The following is a 19333-nucleotide window of genomic DNA, read 5'->3' on the forward strand; positions in this document are numbered from 1 at the left end:
GGGGCAGTGTATACAGCAGTACAGAAGTTAGTTGGGGCAGTGTATGGCAGCAGAGTAGTAAGTTGGGGCAGTATATTTCAGCCAGGTGTTGGCTGGGGCAGTATACAGCAGTACAGAAGTTGGGGCAGTATATGGCAGCAGAGTAGTAAGTTGGGGCAGTATACAGCAATACAGAAGTTGGGGCAGTATATGGCAGCAGAGTAGTTGGCTGGGGCAGTATATGGCAGCAGAGTAGTTGGCTGGGGCAGTATATGGCAGCAGAGTAGTTGGCTGGGGCAGTATACAGCAGTACAGAAGTTATTTGGGGCAGTATATAGCAGCAGAGTAGTAAGTTGGGGCAGTATATGGCAGCCAGGTGTTGGCTGGGACAGTATACAGCAGTACAGAAGTTAGTTGGGGCTGTATATAGCAGCAGAGTAGTAAGTTGGGGCAGTATACAGCAGTACAGAAGTTATTTGGGGCTGTATATAGCAGCAGAGTAGTAAGTTGGGGCAGTATATGACAGCCAGGTGTTGGCTGGGACAGTATACAGCAGTACAGAAGTTAGTTGGGGCTGTATATAGCAGCAGAGTAGTAAGTTGGGGCAGTATATAGCAGTACAGAAGTTAGTTGGCTCAGTGTATGGCAGCACAGTAGTCGGGACAGTATATGGCAGAGCAGTGCAGTCGGTCGGGGCAGCAGGACACACAGCAGCAGCAGCGCAGAGCGCTGTAGGAAGTCGGGCAGCAGAGCAGAGTAGTGTGTGTGACAGGAGGGGAGGGAAGGGACCTATTACAGCAGCAGCAGCGGCGGCCGGGAGGGAGCAGGGAGGCGGCGGCGGCAGCACCAGCAGGGACTTCTGCCACTAGTACTAGTACTGTAGTAAGTAGCCGCCTCCGCCGCCGGAGAGTGAGAGAGACGGAGCCGGGCGGGCTGCAGGATGGGCTGCGGGACATGAGGCTGCCCGGCCGGGGCCGCAGCTGGCGATGGCTCCAGGGGAAGAGCAGAGCATGAAGCAGCCGGACGGCCTGAGGAACGGCTATGTGAGGGGCTGCGTCACCCCGCTCCCTCCGGACCCCCAGCGCCCCGTCCTGGGCCGCCTCAGCCGGGCGCCCTCCTCCTCCTCCTCCGTGCTGTGCGGCGGGGCGGCCGTGGCGGCGGCCGCCTGGTCCGTGCTGGGGAGCGGGGCGGCGGGGGGCTGGGCGCGGTGCCTCCTGCCCGCTCTGAGCCCCCTCTTCAGCCTGGCCTGCGCCTTCTTCTTCCTGACCTGTTACCTGGCCCGGTCCCAGCGGGGGAGCGGGGCGCTGTGGCTGCTGGCCCTGCCCGCCTGCTGCTGCTGCGGGGACGCGCTGCTGCCGGCGGGGGAGCTGGCCGGGCTGCTGGCCGTACTGCTGTGCGTGGGGCTGCTGAGCCTGTGGCAGGGGCTGAGGCTGAAGCACAGCGTCCTGGTGCTGCTCTTCTCCAGCCTGGTCTGGCTCATCTCCCGGACTAGCCTCGGCTCCCTGTCGCCGGCCCTCAGAGCCCTGGGGGGCTGCCTGGTCGGGCTGGCCGGCTCCTTGCTGGCCCTGGGCTTCTGCCACTGCTTCCACATCCGGGAGGCTCACCCCAGGGCGGCCCCGGTGGAGGAGAAGGTGCCTGTGATCAGACCCCGCAGGAGGTCCAGCTGTGTGTCCCTGGGAGAGACTTCCTCCAGCTACTATGCCAGTGGCAAGATGTCCAGGAGACCCTCGCTGCCTTGTATCTCCAGGGAGCAGGTAAGGAGCAACTTTACTCTACTTTTCTCTCAGTCTGTGGGCCCAGGAGCTGACACTTCTCTGTATGGCTCAGCACCTGGCACATATGCGCCTATACACTTTCCCTGTGTCTGTGAACCCAGGAGCTGACACTTTTCTCTGTATGGCTAAGCACCTGGTACATATACACCTTTCCTGAGTCTGTGGGCCCAGGAGCTGACACTTTTCTCTGTATGGCTCAGCACCTGGTACATATACACCTTTCCTGAGTCTGTGGGCCCAGGAGCTGACACTTTTCTCTGTATGGCTCAGCACCTGGCATATATACACCTTTCCTGAGTCTGTGGGCCCAGGAGCTGACACTTTTCTCTGTATGGCTAAGCACCTGGTACATATACACCTTTGCTGAGTCTGTGGGCCCAGGAGCTGACACTTTTCTCTGTATGGCTAAGCACCTAGCACATATACACCTTTGCTGAGTCTGTGGGCCCAGGAGCTGACACTTTTCTCTGTATGGCTAAGCACCTGGCACATATACACCTTTGCTGAGTCTGTGGGCCCAGGAGCTGACACTTTTCTCTGTATGGCTAAGCACCTGGCACATATACATGTTTACACCTTTCCTGAGTCTGTAGGCCCAGGAGCTAACACTTCTGTCTTTGTGGATGAGCACCTGGCACATGCACGCACAGTTAGTGTGTCTGTGGGCCCAATAGGTGACACTTTAACAAGTTTCATTGTGTCTGTGGGCCAGGAGCTGACACTCCTTTCTGTATAGCTTTGCACCTGGTACATACTGAAAAGCTCAACTGTGTTTGTGGGCCAAGGAGCTGACACTTCTTTCTCTGTGGCTCAGCACCTGGCGCATACACAGTTTAACTGTGTTTGTGGTCTTAGGAGCTGACACTTTTAAAAAAATTTTTTTTTATCTGTTTCAACACCTGGCACATACACATCAAAGTCTTAACTTGTTGTTTTTATTGCAAACAATCTGTGGAGAACGTTCCAGCTTGGTGGAAAGAAGGAATGTCAGATAAGAGACTGTTGTGTGATGGGAAGGGTACTGGGAATTTGTGGAGGGGACACTTGTTTACCTCTCTGCTGTCACCCTGTCCCCTCCCTCCCCAGCCCCTGCAATTTTATTGGCTTTCTGCAGATTTTGGCTGTTTGGACAGTAATAACTGGGTTATTTGCTCCTACAGGATACACTGCTCTGTGGTGAATGTCAGTTTCCCAAAAATATGTTTTGTGAATTTCTTTAGGACTGGTGATATCTGTATACTCCCACCAAACCCACGGGGAACAAGGAGTTACAATGACCTTTGCCATCCAGAACCTCAAAGTTCCTCTTTTACACTGCACCCCCTTTCCTCTCTGTACATATCTGAATATTAATTATTTTCTAACAGCAGCCAATGCAGATTGCTCTGAACTAGCAACCCCTTACTGACAAGTACATATAGGCGAAGTTAAGTAATTTCACAACGAGACTAATCCTGAATTACTCCAACCCCTCACTTCATTAATATTTGCCGTTCTTAATGGAACTCTGTTCCAGCAAATAATTCCTTTCAGGACATCCCTCCGTTCCATTCTCCTTGGATCACTGCATAAATCTGCAAGCATTTATAAGCAACCAGGTCTTCGCCATGAGTTGCACAGAGAAAATGAATACTTAAGTGCAGAGCTCCTGATCAATATTTAACCAGTGTGCGCTGATAAGCCCAGTGTACAATACACTAAGCATGCCCTATAGAGTGTTCCTGTGTTCTGTCTAATTGTACCTCCCCTCCTAAATCACTTCCAAGCTTCTCTCCATTTGTTGTGGTTAATGGAATCTGCAGGATTAAACTTTTCCCTGAATGCCTTTACAAGTCTGAAATATTTATAAGTGCCTATGCCCAGGCCTGGCTGTACACTGTGTAAGATGGATCTCTTCAGGACAGATTACGCCAAAGGTCACACAATTAATGTGACGCCTATTACAGTGGGAAACAGACAGGGACACTCATTTATTAACAGTTCCTTATAGAGCGCCAGCATTTGCCATTGCGCTTTACAATTGGGTACAGAACTGTAATAAGTGAGAGGCCAAGAGGTAAGAGGGCCCTGCTTGCCAGTTTACAGTCTACTCTACAGAGAGCCGTAACTAGACTTTTTGGTGCCCTGTGCCAGAGAGAGCATTGCGCCCCACCATTTTTTAAATAGGGACCTAAGAGAGTGCACCTGAAAAAGGACCATGGCTTCATGGGGTAGGGCTAGGGAGGAAGAGATAGGGGAGGCCAGGAGATGCTGGGGATAAAAAAAGAAGAGGCTAGAAGTGAGAATCAGGAAAATTGAAAGGCCCGAACAGTGCCCCCTGTCCTGCTGTGCCCTGTGCCATGGCACAGGTCTCACTACCCCAGTTACGGCCCTGACTCTACAAGGACTTTTGCTTTATAGTAATGCTCCCTTCAGACTTTAGATCCGGGAAAATTGCCGGGTCTATCAACCCGGCAAAATCTCGGGTCTCAGCCCGACCCTGGTAAAGAGCAAGGTCGTTTACCCGGGACTTTGTCCTGGGTTGTTTGCATTCACACATAGCTAAAACTCAGGATGAAGGTTTGCACGTCTGTGTATAAGTGTAGTTGTTGCTTTTTGATTTGTCTGCAACACATATCCAAGTGTAAGTAAAAGGGTCAGCACCATAAACTATCCATCATATCCATAGATATATAAATATATAGAGAGAGCGAAAGCAATCTATCCATATAAATATATATGTATAGGTATTTGTGATTATATATATATATATATATATATTTTATGATATATTTTTTTGATATATACATCGTATGTATGTGTGTGTGTGTGTGTGTGTATATATATATATATATATATATATATATATATATATATATATATATATATATTATATAAAATCACAGATGGCGTAATGGTTAGTGTCACTGCCTCACAGCACTGAGGTCATGGGTTCAATTCCCACCTGTGTGGAGTTTGTATATTCTCCCTGTGCTTGCGTGGGTTTTCTCCGGGTACTCCGGTTTCCTCCCACACTCCAAAAATATACTGCTAGGTTAATTGGCTCCCAACACAAATTAACCCAAGTGTGTGTGCACATATGATAGGGAATATAGAGTGTAAGCTCCACTGGGGCAGGGACTGATGTGAATGCCAAATATTCTCTGTAAAGCGCTGCGGAATATGTGTGCGCTATATAAATAACTGGTAATAAATAATAATATATAAAAATAGCCTGCACTCTGGAACAGTTGCACTAAACAAGGTGTATCTATTGTGCTGATTTGGACTTGGCACCAGAACCTTTATTGTTTTTTTTTTTTTTATTTTCTTAAATTGGGCGAGTGCCTTTTTTTACATACATGTTAGCTTGCGAGCAGAGCCCTCTTCCCTCTATGTCTTGTCTTACAGTCTTGTTCTATCTATTACACTGTTTGTACCCAATTGTAAACCTCAATGAAATATACTGGCACTATGTAAGTAACAGATAGTAAAAAAAATAAATATTTATATATAATGAAATAATTTTCTTCAGGGACCCTGAAACATTTTAGAACTTGCCAGAAGGTTGAGTTGGTGCCGCCGTTGTTTTGTCAAATCCTTATCCCAAGCGATTGTAAGGATAGAACCAGTGCCGGAGTTTCTCTCCTATTTGTTCATTGTAAATAGAAATTATTCTGAAATGCACCCATTGTCCACAAAGAACAGGCTTGGAAGTAAGCTTATATAATGCCCGCAGGTTTCCAGGGCCCTGGCAGGGTGCCACGAAAGCCATCTTACATCACCTGCTAAATACCGGGTCAGGAGGTCACACCCTGGCAGTGTTGGGTTAATGTTTTGTTGGCGTGACGCACTTTGGTAGCCCACATTTCTGGTTTGTGTCAGTGGCTCCTCCCCGTTTAACCTGTCTATTGCCAGCAGGCTACATTGTGGTTAGGACGCTGCCTCTCTGTGTAGCTCCATGCAATAACGCACATAGGTGTAGACTGCGCGCCTTTAACCCCAGCATTGCAGAATATCGCAGTGTCTGGCAGCAGAATATATTAGGGGTGTTTTCTTCATTATTGTCTGAATATTCTTACAGTGTAACTACTTTGTTGGTCTATAAATCTAGCACAGGTCTATTTCATGTGTCTCTGGAAGCAAAGTGTATCTCCTCTACCAAAAGAGACCTAGATAATCTCCAGACTTGCAAGTAAGATCTACTTATACTGTATTACCTAGCATTTTTCAACCACTGTGCCGTGGCACACTAGTGTGCCCCGAGCTATTGTCAAGTGTGCCGCGGTGGTCAGCTCAGCGCACTTGTACTGTAGTGTGTTTTATTCCTGTGGAGGCCAATGTATGTGTGTTTTATTCCTGTGGAGGCCAATGTAGTGTGTGTGTTTTATTCCTGTGGAGGCCAATGTAGTGTGTGTGTGTTTTATTCCTGTGGAGGCCAGTGTAGTGTGTGTGTTTTATTCCTGTGGAGGCCAATGTAGTGTGTGTTTTATTCCTGTGGAGGCCAGTGTAGTGTGTGTGTTTTATTCCTGTGGAGGCCAGTGTATTGTGTGTGTGTTTTATTCCTGTGGAGGCCAGTGTATTGTGTGTGTGTTTTATTCCTGTGGAGGCCAGTGTATTGTGTGTGTGTTTTATTCCTGTGGAGGCCAGTGTATTGTGTGTGTGTTTTATTCCTGTGGAGGCCAGTGTATTGTGTGTGTGTTTTATTCCTGTGGAGGCCAGTGTATTGTGTGTGTGTTTTATTCCTGTGGAGGCCAGTGTATTGTGTGTGTGTTTTATTCCTGTGGAGGCCAGTGTATTGTGTGTGTGTTTTATTCCTGTGGAGGCCAGTGTAGTGTGTGTGTGTTTTATTCCTGTGGAGGCCAGTGTAGTGTGTGTGTGTGTGTGTTTTATTCCTGTGGAGGCCAGTGTAGTGTGTGTGTGTTTTATTCCTGTGGAGGCCAGTGTAGTGTCTGTGTGTGTGTTTTATTCCTGTGGAGGCCAGTGTATTGTGTGTGTGTTTTATTCCTGTGGAGGCCAGTGTAGTGTGTGTGTGTGTGTGTGTTTTATTCCTGTGGAGGCCAGTGTAGTGTGTGTGTGTGTTTTATTCCTGTGGAGGCCAGTGTAGTGTGTGTGTGTGTGTGTTTTATTCCTGTGGAGGCCAATGTAGTGTGTGTGTGTGTGTGTTTTATTCCTGTGGAGGCCAATGTAGTGTGTGTGTGTGTGTGTTTTATTCCTGTGGAGGCCAGTGTAGTGTGTGTGTGTGTGTGTTTTATTCCTGTGGAGGCCAGTGTAGTGTGTGTGTGTGTGTGTGTGTGTTTTATTCCTGTGGAGGCCAGTGTAGTGTGTGTGTGTGTGTTTTATTCCTGTGGAGGCCAGTGTATTGTGTGTGTGTTTTATTCCTGTGGAGGCCAGTGTATTGTGTGTGTGTTTTATTCCTGTGGAGGCCAGTGTATTGTGTGTGTGTTTTATTCCTGTGGAGGCCAGTGTATTGTGTGTGTGTTTTATTCCTGTGGAGGCCAGTGTAGAGTGTGTGTGTGTGTGTGTGTTTTATTCCTGTGGAGGCCAGTGTAGTGTGTGTGTGTGTGTGTGTTTTATTCCTGTGGAGGCCAGTGTAGTGTGTATATTTTTATGTGGGAGCCAATGTTTGTTTTTTCATTGGTTCCGCACACCGCATAGCCGGATAGAGTGCCTTGGTAATTTTAAAATCTTGTGTAGTGTGCCTCGATTTGAAAAGGTTGAAAATCACTGGTGTAACCAAAAAGTGTAACTTTTTAATTCCATTTCTGGACGCACATCAGTTGGGCCCATTGTATGCTTTAAGGTTGATAGAAACCAGTTTGCTAGCAGATTAGAGCAGCCCAGCCTATCTACGGTACATATGTCACCCATATTTATTCCTAATAATCTGACACCATTTTATACCTTTGAAAAAAATAAAAATGTATGAGTCTGTCGGGAGCCTATTCCACCCATAGCACCTACTACAATTTAAATGTATTAATTCGTCCTCAGATTTCCACCTGCCACATCGTTGAAGTCCTTAATGTGTTCAAAAGCTTCTATCATATCTCCTCTTAAGATGTTACAATACAATTGCCGTCTGGAGGAAATAAATCATTTAATAATGCTGTTTCCAAAACCTTTTGAGTCAGGAGGGCAAAGCGTTAATGAAGACATTCACCAATAAAGTCAGGAATTGACAGGCTCTCCCCATCCCATACTACTTTATTACAGCATTACAATGTATTGCTTTATGACAGTATACTCTTGACAGCCAGGGTTCCAGCTTCCTACTATTCCTTTAGTTTATTAACCCTTACCACTGAAGATAAGCTAATACATGAAGTGCTGGATTTCAGCCACAAGGCAGGAGAGATAACCGCGTGGCGTATAAACGATGTGAATATTAGAACAAAGAGGGGTCTTCCCTTGTACCGCAAAGGCACAGCGCAAAATCTTAGGCACAGCCTGGTGCGAACGTATTAAAGCTTAGCAGATGTCTGGAGAACGGGGAGGAAGCAGGGCGCGTTTTCCGAAGTGTTACTAATTGAGGTTTTCTCACAGCTGTTTCCCTTGTCCTTAATATCACACGTGGAGAATCGCAGTGCTGGAACTCCGCAGAATAGCTCTAAATTGAAATCTACGGTCACAGACATGTCATTTGCAAAATTATTAGAGGTTAACTTGCTCCAAGCCTCCAAGCTATTGCAGGTAGAGAGTTCAAACAGAGTTTTCGGTGCAATGTCTTGTCCTGTAGATGCCATACAGTGTATTTCCTGCACTATGCTTATAGTCCCACAGGGAAGGGAAATACGTCTTTAGTCTGTTGTGTGCATGAATAATTTATTCCGTTGATGCACTTGGGTTAAATACTGCAGCATCTGATTTGTTAAAATAGTTTTGGAACAGGACCAGCAATGTAGAGAGAAGCTCAATCTAAGTTATTAAAGATAGGTCCTGATGTTTAGGTCAGATCTTTTCACTTCATTTAAGAGATTTATTTGGCCACTAAACCCAAAAGATGCTGGTCTGATATAAAAAAGGGTGTTTTGTAGCATCTAAAAATATTTCTGTTTAAAAGTTTCCCTCCAGTGTCAGGAGTTTATCACCTACGTATAGTGGGAGCTGCCAGGCTGTGGACTTGGACTGCATCCTCATTAATGATGATTGTGAATTCACTAGGAAGCAGTGAGCTCACTGGGGCATGAGGCACTCCTCAGTGAGGTGACTAGTTCCTACCAAATTAATAGGATGAGGTTCAGCTCACAAAATGTGAATGTAGGTAATTTTTTGTATTAGGGCATATAACCTTGTTATTTATCTCGCGCAAGCTATTGTCCTCTGTGTTACCCATTTTTCTGTCTACCGGCCTGGACACATGAATGTTTGTTTTTTTGGTTTTGCTTTTTTTAAAATTATTTTTAATAGCTTTTGTTTAAATTTTTAGCTTTTCTCTTACTGGTCTTTTGTGTTTAAAAATATTGCCTACAGCTTCCTTTTTGGACGACTCGCTGAAAGGAAGTCTGCTGTTCATTGTTAAATTGCTTCCCCCGCGGTCACACATTTTGACTCCAATACCTTCAATTCTAATAAACTTCAGAATTATTTACATATATGTTCTTGAGAGATGGTGGTAGCTCTCGTACATACGGCAGTTCAGTGGTGTCATAGTAAGTCGGGACATTCTAAAAGATAATACCATTGAGCAACAATTAACAGTTAAGCTGTCAAATATAGAGATATTTTGTGATTTTTTTTTTCTGTTCTCTCAGGACCCAGGGAACCAACATGCCTGATTTTGACTATTAATTTTAGATTTTTTTTTTTTATGAAAGATTTTTATTAAAAAAAGAAATAAAATATTTTTTTTTTTTTTTGTCATTGTTAGTAAATTTTGCTAAACTATTCAATCATCCGACCCTGTGCGATATTCCTTGTCCTACACGATCAGTAGCTATAGTCACCGGGTCACCTCAGATCAGGAAACTTGGAAATAATTTGCTGAATAATTCTGTCCCCGTGCCTGCATATAAAGGGTTAATGTTTTACCCTAGAGGCGCCATTATGAACAGTTGTTTCGCCCTGAACAACCGTGTCCATCAGCGTGTCCGAATCTTACTACTCTGTTTATACCCAATGGATAGACCCAACACGTGCACCGTAACGCTCAACCAGGGCAAATCTCCGAGTGGTGTCCTCATCCCTTCACAGCAGAACGGAATTACAAACCTCTTCCACATACATAACTGTGTGAAGCTGGGGGACCATCAGGGTGTTTCTTAGTCTCCTCAGTAAGTAATATGACCTGAGAGGGTGCAAAACTGGATTAAATTTGGGAAGGAATTTATTACGAGCCAGTGTAAATGTAGACCTCCATTAATGCATTTGTCTTATATTTACTAATATTCCATGTTCCTGCTATATCTGCCACCTTTTCATACCTACTGTGAAGTGACCACTCATGTGCCAGTCATGACAAGTTTACCAACGGTTTTATTTGTAGTTTCTTCCCCTCGATGGGAAGATGGCGGCACACACATGCCGATTGTGTCCATCTACTTACCACATCCACACCCCCTCCCCCACCCAGTAATAATTATATTAATGATCTCAATAAATGCATGTGCAGGGTGATTTTCAGGGGCCCTCATGTTTCTCTCTTGGATAAACTGTGATCAGAGCGAGATGACCGTAAAACGTTTTAGGTTTGACTACTTCTCTATTACTGTTATGTTTGCTGTTCTTTACCATTTATACATTTGTTTAGTAAAAAGTGTCTTTATTCTGTTTCGGTGTGAGCAGAATCATTGTGTGACCTTTGTTATATGGATTTATTGGGGTTGTTCCTTCTCGATCCCACTTATTCACATTTTTATGATATAATTCTGCTAATTCGCCGTGTCGGTAGTTTGAGGGTTACGGCTGTCCTCTTTGTCTTCATGTCGCCTTCACGAGTTAATAACGAACAGACAGACTTTTATTGCCGGCTGATACAGAACTGATCATTTAAGTTCATTAACGTTTTAATCACGCGTCCGAGTTTCCTGTGTGGATATCCAGCAAATCTGTTCAGTCATTATGTTAAAACCAGAAGTAATTTTCCAATGAATAATACATTTGCTCACGTGAAATAACATACGTGACTTTAGAAACGCGTCACAAATTCATCAGTTATTATCTATTGAATTAGAATTTAGAATTGGTGATCCGTCCCATGTACAATAATAAGTCTGTGAGCGTCAAATATCCATGGAACTGGTCTCTAATTGCTTTTACAATTCTGCTGTGCCTTTCACTTGATTACAGTGGAAGCCGTCATATTTTGGGGGGACCGCTCCGATACTGATCAAATGCACCTTGACCATGCATGAGGAACCAGTTATATCACCGGGGTCTTGATGGGCTAAAAAAGTTGAACCCACCTACAAAATGGCTGCCTCCTGTGTGCAGACAGCTTTGAACAGTTTGTGGTTTGCCTTTGGTTCTTTATAGGCACTGAGGGTTGTACATGGAGCTTGAGATGCTCATTCCTATTGCTTGCGTGGACTCAGGAGCTGATTGTTAGGTCCTGTTACCTGTGTATATATTGCCACACTCCCATTGTGGTGTGTAATCAGTAAATAAGGTGGATTAGCAGGGTGACAGCAGCCATGTTAATTGTACCTTTGGTATATTGCTCTTTGTAGACAGAGTTTGCAGAAATAGGTCATTCGCTTCTCGTTGTATGTAGACCTGGGAACCCGTCAGAAAATAACCTTATATGTATGGAGGGGCTTCTTTGTAATCTCGCCATATGAGAAGCCATTTGGGGTTTTGATTTATCACTAGCCTGACAGTATTTTTTTGGTTGCACTTTTTGTTTTGAGGAGCCTATCAACGTTCTCTCCCGTCCATACGAATGAAGGTAAATTTCTGTCCTGACAGAGATTATATTGATATTGTGTCCCTCTGGCTTGTTTTGTTTTTGTCCATGGAAACCTTTGCAGATGTGCGCTGTGTTTTCAGTCATGAGACCGTGTGGAAATTCTTCAGTACTTGTGGTGAAGTGTCTGGTAAAACGAGATTGGCAAGGAGCGGTGTTCCGTGTTTACTTTTGTCGCACACGAAACAACAAGCTTGTTTCGCTGCCCGGTAACCCTGTCCTGAGGCGAAATCCTGCACTGCAGGCTTCGGGTGGCAGCTCTAGGCCCACCTGGGTGGTAAGGGGTTAAGCTTGGTTCCTTTTTTCGAATGGCCTCTGGCGATCTGTGTTCCCTCCCTCCTCAAAAATGTAAAACAATAATTGAAGGGAACATGTTTGTGGATTTACGTCTCCAGCATTAATTTTATGCACGGTCTGTCTGGTTCTGGATGCGCCACAAGCCTTGAATATTTGGACGCTTGGGTAGCGTGAGGTATTATTACCATTAATGAGTATTATGAATGATAAAGTGCCAACATATATTGAACATCGATGGGATCATAATACTAGTCCCAATTGCGGGAGACCCGTTATAAGTTAGTTGCATATCACGTGATTACCTGTTCTACCAAATCAGGAACCTTCTTGGGGCTATTTTGCAAATATTTACTGTGTCTTTTTGGAAAATGGGCAGCATTGTGGTGTAGTGGTTAGCATTACTGCCTCGTAGCACTTAGGTCATGAATTCAATTCCCGATAGAGGTCCTATCTGTGTGAAGTTTGCATGTTCTCCCCAAGTTTGTTTGTATTTTCTCCAGGTGCGGCGGTTTTCTCCCATACTCCAAAAACATACTCGTAAGATAATTGGCTTCTGTACACAAATTTACCCTAGTGTGTATGTGTGTCTGTGGTAGGGAATATAGGGCCTCATTCAGAGCCACTCGCTATTTGCGGTCATTCGTTCTAAAACAAGGGGTGGCTATTCAAATGAACCGTTCGCTGTTTGCGGTCTGTTCACGCCTCTATGTCTGAACAAGCGAACAAAACTTGCGTTCGTTTTTTGGAAAAATACGCCCTCTGGCCGCTCGCATCCTACGTCATGTCCGCTATTTATTAGATTAATCGAGTACATCGTACAGCGTATGAACTGCTCGCTATTCTTGTGGTTGGTTTTTTCAACCGCTATTTTGCGAGCAGTTCTGAGTTAAAAAAAAACAAATGACGTGGTCATTGACGCTGCTATATTAATTATGCACACCCATAAAACGCCCGTTTTGACCTTTAAGCACGCCTGCGTTCTGATCTCCACTCCCCGTTTTCAAGCACCTTCCCCTGTTACCACCCACATACGCCTCCTCCTGTCACTCAAAATAGCAGGCACTCGCTATATTGCGTACAAACGATTTTCGGCCGCACTGACTGGTTCGCGCATGCGTACTAAAACCGTACGCATGCGCAGATGTGCGAACATCGCTCGGAACGAGCGTACTGCCGCTAGCGAGTGGCTCTGAATCAGGGCCATAGATTGTAAACTTTATGGAGCAAAGATTGATGTGACCGACTGTTCTCTGCAAACTGCTGGGTTATGTAACTAAATAAAAAATGACGACACATCACTGAGTTGGACATACTTTGGTTAGTTTGTTATACTTCGTTTCCCATTAAACCAACTGAAACTGTTTACGGCATGTGGGTTCTAGCAGGTAAAACATAGTAGTGCTTTAAACACATTCTGTCTACTTTTGGATGATACTTCTGTCCACATGTCGCCCTTTGGGGTGACCGTCCATTAACCATCGAACCATTCGTCACACAGTTCAGATGAGTTGTCTGCACTGGTAGATTATTACCGTTTTATCCATTCATACAGGACGTGGTAGAAATGTGTCCACATAAACCTATCCTCAAATTGTGCCAAATAGCCACGAGTTGTGCTCCATAGACTTAGCAACTTAGCTGCGCCAAATCACTGATCCTGGGTACGTAGAGGCTGTTTCAGCAGTGCACGCAAGTGCAATGCTGAACGCAGGTTCCCGTAATGACACGCAGCTCCTTTAATTCCTCTGCCTGATTGACATAATTAAGCCCCTGCGATTGCATACGCAGCCGGAGGTCTAGATGGCGACAGGAAGTTTCACAGTTTGCGACTCAGGGTCAGCTCAACCTCAACTGTGCGCATGGGTGTGATGTTAGCGATGTTTTCGCTCACTTGCGGGTGTATGTAACGGGAAGTGGGCGGCTTTAGTTTGTGGCGGGCGTCTTGGTAGAGTGCTGCGATTGCATTCATTTGCATAATTTCGCAGCGAGCGGGTGCGCGCGATTGCAGACTTGCCGTCCGTGCTGAGAAGGTGCACAATCTAGGGTAAAACCATGTCCGATCTGAGTGACCTGTGGCGTGCATTATGTCTTATCTGATACTAATTCCTTTGATAAAAAATACTAATCCTAAGTATCTAATACTGTATTAACAAAGTAAGATGCAAAACTAAGGAAAAAGTGCGCAGCCTTGTAAAAATTTAAAAAGACAGGTTCGACATGAGTGACTTTATATTAATTCCTTTGCAATAAAACGAATCCTAATTACCTAGTACACTACGGGATATATTCACTAAAGGTCAATTTTGATCAACCACAATTGATCAATATTGATATTGTGTTTCTGTAGCTAAATTCACACATTTACTAACAGACAAATTTTTTATTTTTTTTAAGTATTAGTTTTTAAAGTATTAGTAAATGTGTGATTTAAGCCCCAGAAACACATCATCGATCTTGATCAATTTTCATCGACTTTAAAGCGATCAAAATCGACTGACTTTTCAGAAATATACCCCTATAGGTCAACTAAGATGCAAAATTGAGGAAAAATTGCACCGCACGGGAATCGCGCCTTATGGAGCAAAGAGGATAGGGTGTTTGAGAACAAATCTAGCGTTCCCGTTAGGCTGTTTTAGTGGGGCGCGGCGCCCTGCCCTCCTTCTGGAGGGCAAAAAGCACCCTGCCCTCCAGGAGGAGGGCAAAAAGCGCCCTGTCCTCACAGCCTGCGGGTGCCGTCCTCACCCGCGGGACGCAGTGTCCCGCGGGTGGACAAACATGCGGTCACCCGGTCACCGCCGGCATCTATTCTCCCTTTCTGCAGCGCTTGGGGGCTGCCCGGCATGTCCGTAAGCACCGGGCACGCCCCCAAGTGTGACGAAAAGGGGACACGTCTTATAGACACGCCCCCTTTTCATGACCACGCCCCCTTTTCGGGCACGCGCACAAGGTTGCCCTCTCTAGCTCTGTCGCCCTGCCTGCCGCCGGAGCTAGAGTGAACACTTTACATCTGTATGTGCAAGGTGCCTGGTACACACCTCTGGGTGCCTCTTTATGCACTTTTTACGTGAGAATATAGCACTTAGCCTGGGAGCTATTCAATTCCATCCCACAGCGGTCACTACTTCCTGCAATAATGCCCAAGGTTAGCCGCGTTCAGCTGCAGCTCCCCGGCCTTGGACACCCTGGCCATGGCACGGTGGCCGCTACACACTGCAGCGATTAATGAAGCACATAACAATCTCACTTGTTCTGTCCTTCACTAACATGCATGGCGCCGCACGCTTTATCGCCAGGTTTGATGGGCAGCACGTCCAACACACTGCCCGATATGTGCGATTTGTCATTGCAGTTTGGCCAAATCGGCACAACATCGCTCCAGTGTGTACCCAGCTTTAGTGGCTGGCGCGATGCAGCTGTCAGGTAGCGACTAGCCCCGAAACCCTACTTAACGCACATTTCTGCTCGCACCTCAGGAGTAAATCCGCAATAAGTGTATCCTTGGGGCTAGTAGCGGAAACTGATTTGAATAAATTCCCTTGTAAGAATTGCATCAACCTCCCTTTAATGTTAGGGACGTTTGAGCCGCCCGCCCGCCCGCAGAATTGACAATTTTCGTCCATACACTCTGCATTCGAACAGTGCAGATAACACTAGGTGAAACCCAGGAGTTGTATCTAAAGAAAGAGGACTTTTTGTTTGTGTCCCAGTGTAAAGACTGCTGTGGGACACTCAAACAAGCCACTTTCCTGTATCACAAAGCAGTATATAGTGGCCTAGGTCATTGTGGGTATCATATGGTATCACGACAGTACGGTGGTAAAAAGTGTGAGAACAGTACAGCAATAATGCCATTACTGTGTGGCCTAGGCCAGGGCTTGACAAATCCCAGGGGCCAGGTCGCCATGGCTACCAGATTTTGCTGCCTGGCTACCAGATTTTGCAGTGAGGGAGGAAGCCGATCCTCCTCAGCTCCGGCGGAGATTCGTGCCTATAGTATTGCGGTGTTCATATCATGCACAGGAGTGCATGTGCTGAGTGTCGCCTGCGGTGACTGCTGTGCCTGTGTCCGTCCCGGCCTGCGCTGACGACTCCTCTCCTTCCTGGCCTGCTCTGACCCCTGCTGTCTGTCCCAGTCTAAGCTGATCCTCCTGTACGTCCCGGCTGTCTACTGACTCCTATCTCTGGCTGCATAGAGCTCTCCGGTAGTAGGGTCTATGCATGGCTAGGGATTGCGGAGCGGCTTCAGAGGGATAGTGGTGTGACCACGAGGGGAGGGGGGTTTTGTTGTACTTTCTGGCACCATTATTGTATGTGAAATGTGGTCCGTTACTACTGGAGGGTGAAGCAGGGGAGCTGTGCAGAGCAGTGAGGGGGCCTCCATTTTACTGTATCCATTCAACCGTGACCATTTAGTGGACTAGTATAGTGTGTATAACACACAGAGCTGTGCTCCTTACTCACTCCTGTAATCTTTTTGCGGGGGTGGTGGTCTGGCTCCTACAAAATCATCCTGGCTCCTAGATTTTAGAAAAATTTGTCAAGCCCTGGCCTAGGCATATAGGACCTCATTCAGAGGCGGTCGGAGGATGCAAGCGGTCGCTCAGAAACTGGGCGGCCGCTTGCATCCTGACCGCCCGCCTCTGTTTCGGTCGTTAGGCTGTGGGTTTAACGACCACTCGGGTGATGGTCGCGATGGTCAGAGACCATCGGGGCTTACAACGAGACCCTAGGGTAGGGTCTCACTTGTCGTAAACCCCGGAGAGCTTCTTGCTCTGTCAGAGCCGGAAGCTCTCCACTGACATCACTAGTGATGTCAGTGGGGCCTCCCCCAAACGGCAGGCGTTCCCATGGGAACGCCTCCGTTTGGGCTGCCACCCCCCCCCCGGCCCGCCTTCCAAACGAGGCGAGCTGTCAATCAACATCGACAGCTCGCCCCCTTTGGAAAGAGACCCGCTACGACCAGCGCTGTCGGTCGTAGCGGGTCTCACGCATGCGCACGAAGGAGCAGGCTCCCTCGTGCGCATGCGCACTGGCCAAACATCGAGGCGGTCGTAGACCGTACGGCCGCCTCTGAATAAGGCCCCTACACACATACTGAATGTGGTGTAACTGCTGCTTCCAGCTGCTGCAAACCAGGACAATGCAAGTGTGACAATTGAATCTATCTGTGTAAAGCATAACAGACGGACATATGTCACTACCCAGCTGCAAACTTTTTTTTTTCTTGTAGCAACACTTATGTTTAAATGACCAGCAGGGGGGTTATGTAATAGGTGCCGTTTGAACCAGCCTTATAACTGATTGCTTTTTTTTTAGATTTAGCTGCAATCTCGCAGAAAAAAAACCCCAGGTGGTTCCGTCACATCTGCACCTATTACAAACACCCCCCCAGGTCTTGTCTTCCTGATTTCCTCTTCCAGACAAAGCGATTACGCTGAGATCATAATTGTATAGTTTTTGTGTGGGGCAGCACAGACGGTGTAGTGGTTAGCATTACTGCCTGACAGCACTGAGGTCGTTAGGTTCAATTCCCACCGTGGCCCTAACTGTTTGGAGTTTGTATATTCTCCCTGTGCTTGCGTGGGTTTCCTCCGGGTGCTCCGGTTTTCTCCCACACTCCCAAAAATATACTGGTAGGTTAATTGGCTACAAAACAAAATTTACCCTAGTGTCTATGTGAGCATGTGATAGGGAATATAGATTGTAAGCTCCACTGGGGCAGGGACTGATGTGAATGGCCAAATATTCTCTGTAACGTGCTGCGTAATATGTAAATAACTGATGATAAATAAATATAACCACTTATGGAGCAGTGAACGATTATAACGATAGCACCTCTTTGGGTCGAACGATGTGATTTCTGTACCAAAAAGATTTACTTTGCCGTTAGTCTGAGAGGACAGAACTCTGCTGTCTGCACCCACATGTGTTCATACCTAGAAATGTTTTTAAGTCTTTCAGCTACTTTCTCTATTTCCAGTAGGGATCCGTAGGGTCCCTGTGATTCACCAGCTGCTTTCAGACTCCCAAATTCTCAGAGTATTTATTTCTAATTTGTTTTCTGTTTTTTTTAGTAGAGCTGTTATCCGGCGAATAATCCTGCTCCTGTTAAGAGAATTACGTTTATCTAAGCCCATAGTAATCTGTTGGGATATCATTTGTTAGTACTAAACGGAGCACAGGGCGGAAATATTAACCCGTTGAGCTCAGCCCAATATAGATCACATTTCACAGTGTTTTATGAGGATACTGCTGGTTTTGGGAATCGTATGCCAACCTTGTGTGACATTGGGCCTGATCCAGCAAGGATGGCAAGCGCGATTACGCACGCAATCGGCCGATCGTTGCGTTCCGTGCATACGTATGCATCGCAGTGCGCGCGAACCAACCACTGTGACCGGGACTGCGATCGCAGTGACTGTGCAGACCCATCGCAGAACGATTGACAGGAAGTGCCGTTTGTGGGAGGTGACAGGGTGGTCGTCGAAACACAGGCGTGCCAGTGCGTTTTGAACGTCGTTTTCATGGGCGTGCATAAATTATCCTCTGCGATGCCATACGCGCTTGAGTACTCACAGCGCGCGATGAGGTTAGCAATTTCCGAGTAAGGCCAGGGCTTGTGCAAGTGTGCGTGAGGCTGCGTTGGTACTCCATGTTACCGATGATTTTGCAGTCTTGCTAAACATTACGGATGTGTGTAAGGTAAGGTGGGCGTCCTTATGTTGTGCTGCGAAGGCATAGCGATCGCAATGGATCAGGCCCATTGTGATGTGACAAGTTCAAAATAAATAAGATCCTCCATTAGGGCATAAGATTTGCAAATGAATGCCTTTAGCGTCTTGGTTGCTTTCAGGTTGAAAAATAAACATGTAAAATCACGTTACCCTTATCCCCAGTGTCTGGAATAGGGGATCCCACCTGGTGACCGGGCCAGGTTGGCTCGTCACCTTAGTTACTTTGCTGCGGCAATGCGACTACTGACCGCTGATTAGATCAGGCCTTACACGCTCTCAGACCTGGTGCTGTACTGTGCCGGCAGCTGGATATGGCAGGTGGGTAATGAGGAGTGTTTGTACAAAATGAAACAACCCTTTTTACGGTTGTATCTGACCTATACATATGTGAGCAGGTGATGTTTCTGTTTAGCTGTATCGTCTGGAGCAGACGATAGTATAACTACTGTTTAGCTTTTCTACTTTATTGCTTCTGTGTGCAAAGCAGCTGATGGTTTTCTAATGTAAAGGTCTCATAAAATGGGCATTTATACAAACGCTTGTTATGAGTGCAGACAAAAACTGCACTTTGTCCTTAGTGAGCGTGGGAAGTGCGTTCCTGAAGCCCCCCTGCAGCGGAGCGTGTTCTATACCTAGGGCCGGATTTAGAGTTGTACGCTGAGCCC

The 19333-nt window shown here is 46.3% G+C and overlaps 1 protein-coding gene across 1 annotated transcript in view; it reads left to right on the forward strand.

Annotated features, from left to right (window-relative positions):
• The first annotated feature begins 627 nt into the window (after positions 1–627).
• The window catches only part of PDE3B (phosphodiesterase 3B), a 186123-nt gene continuing 167417 nt past the window's right edge, over positions 628–19333 (forward strand). The window contains exon 1 of the mRNA XM_088450314.1: positions 628–1733. Coding sequence (XP_088306440.1) covers positions 966–1733 — 768 coding nt within the window. The 5' untranslated portion in view covers positions 628–965. The remainder of the gene's footprint in view (positions 1734–19333) is intronic.

The sequence above is a fragment of the Taudactylus pleione genome, unplaced genomic scaffold (assembly GCF_031769625.1).
Source record: "Taudactylus pleione unplaced genomic scaffold, aTauple2 ptg000515l, whole genome shotgun sequence".
Classification (NCBI taxonomy): Eukaryota; Metazoa; Chordata; class Amphibia; order Anura; family Myobatrachidae; genus Taudactylus; species Taudactylus pleione.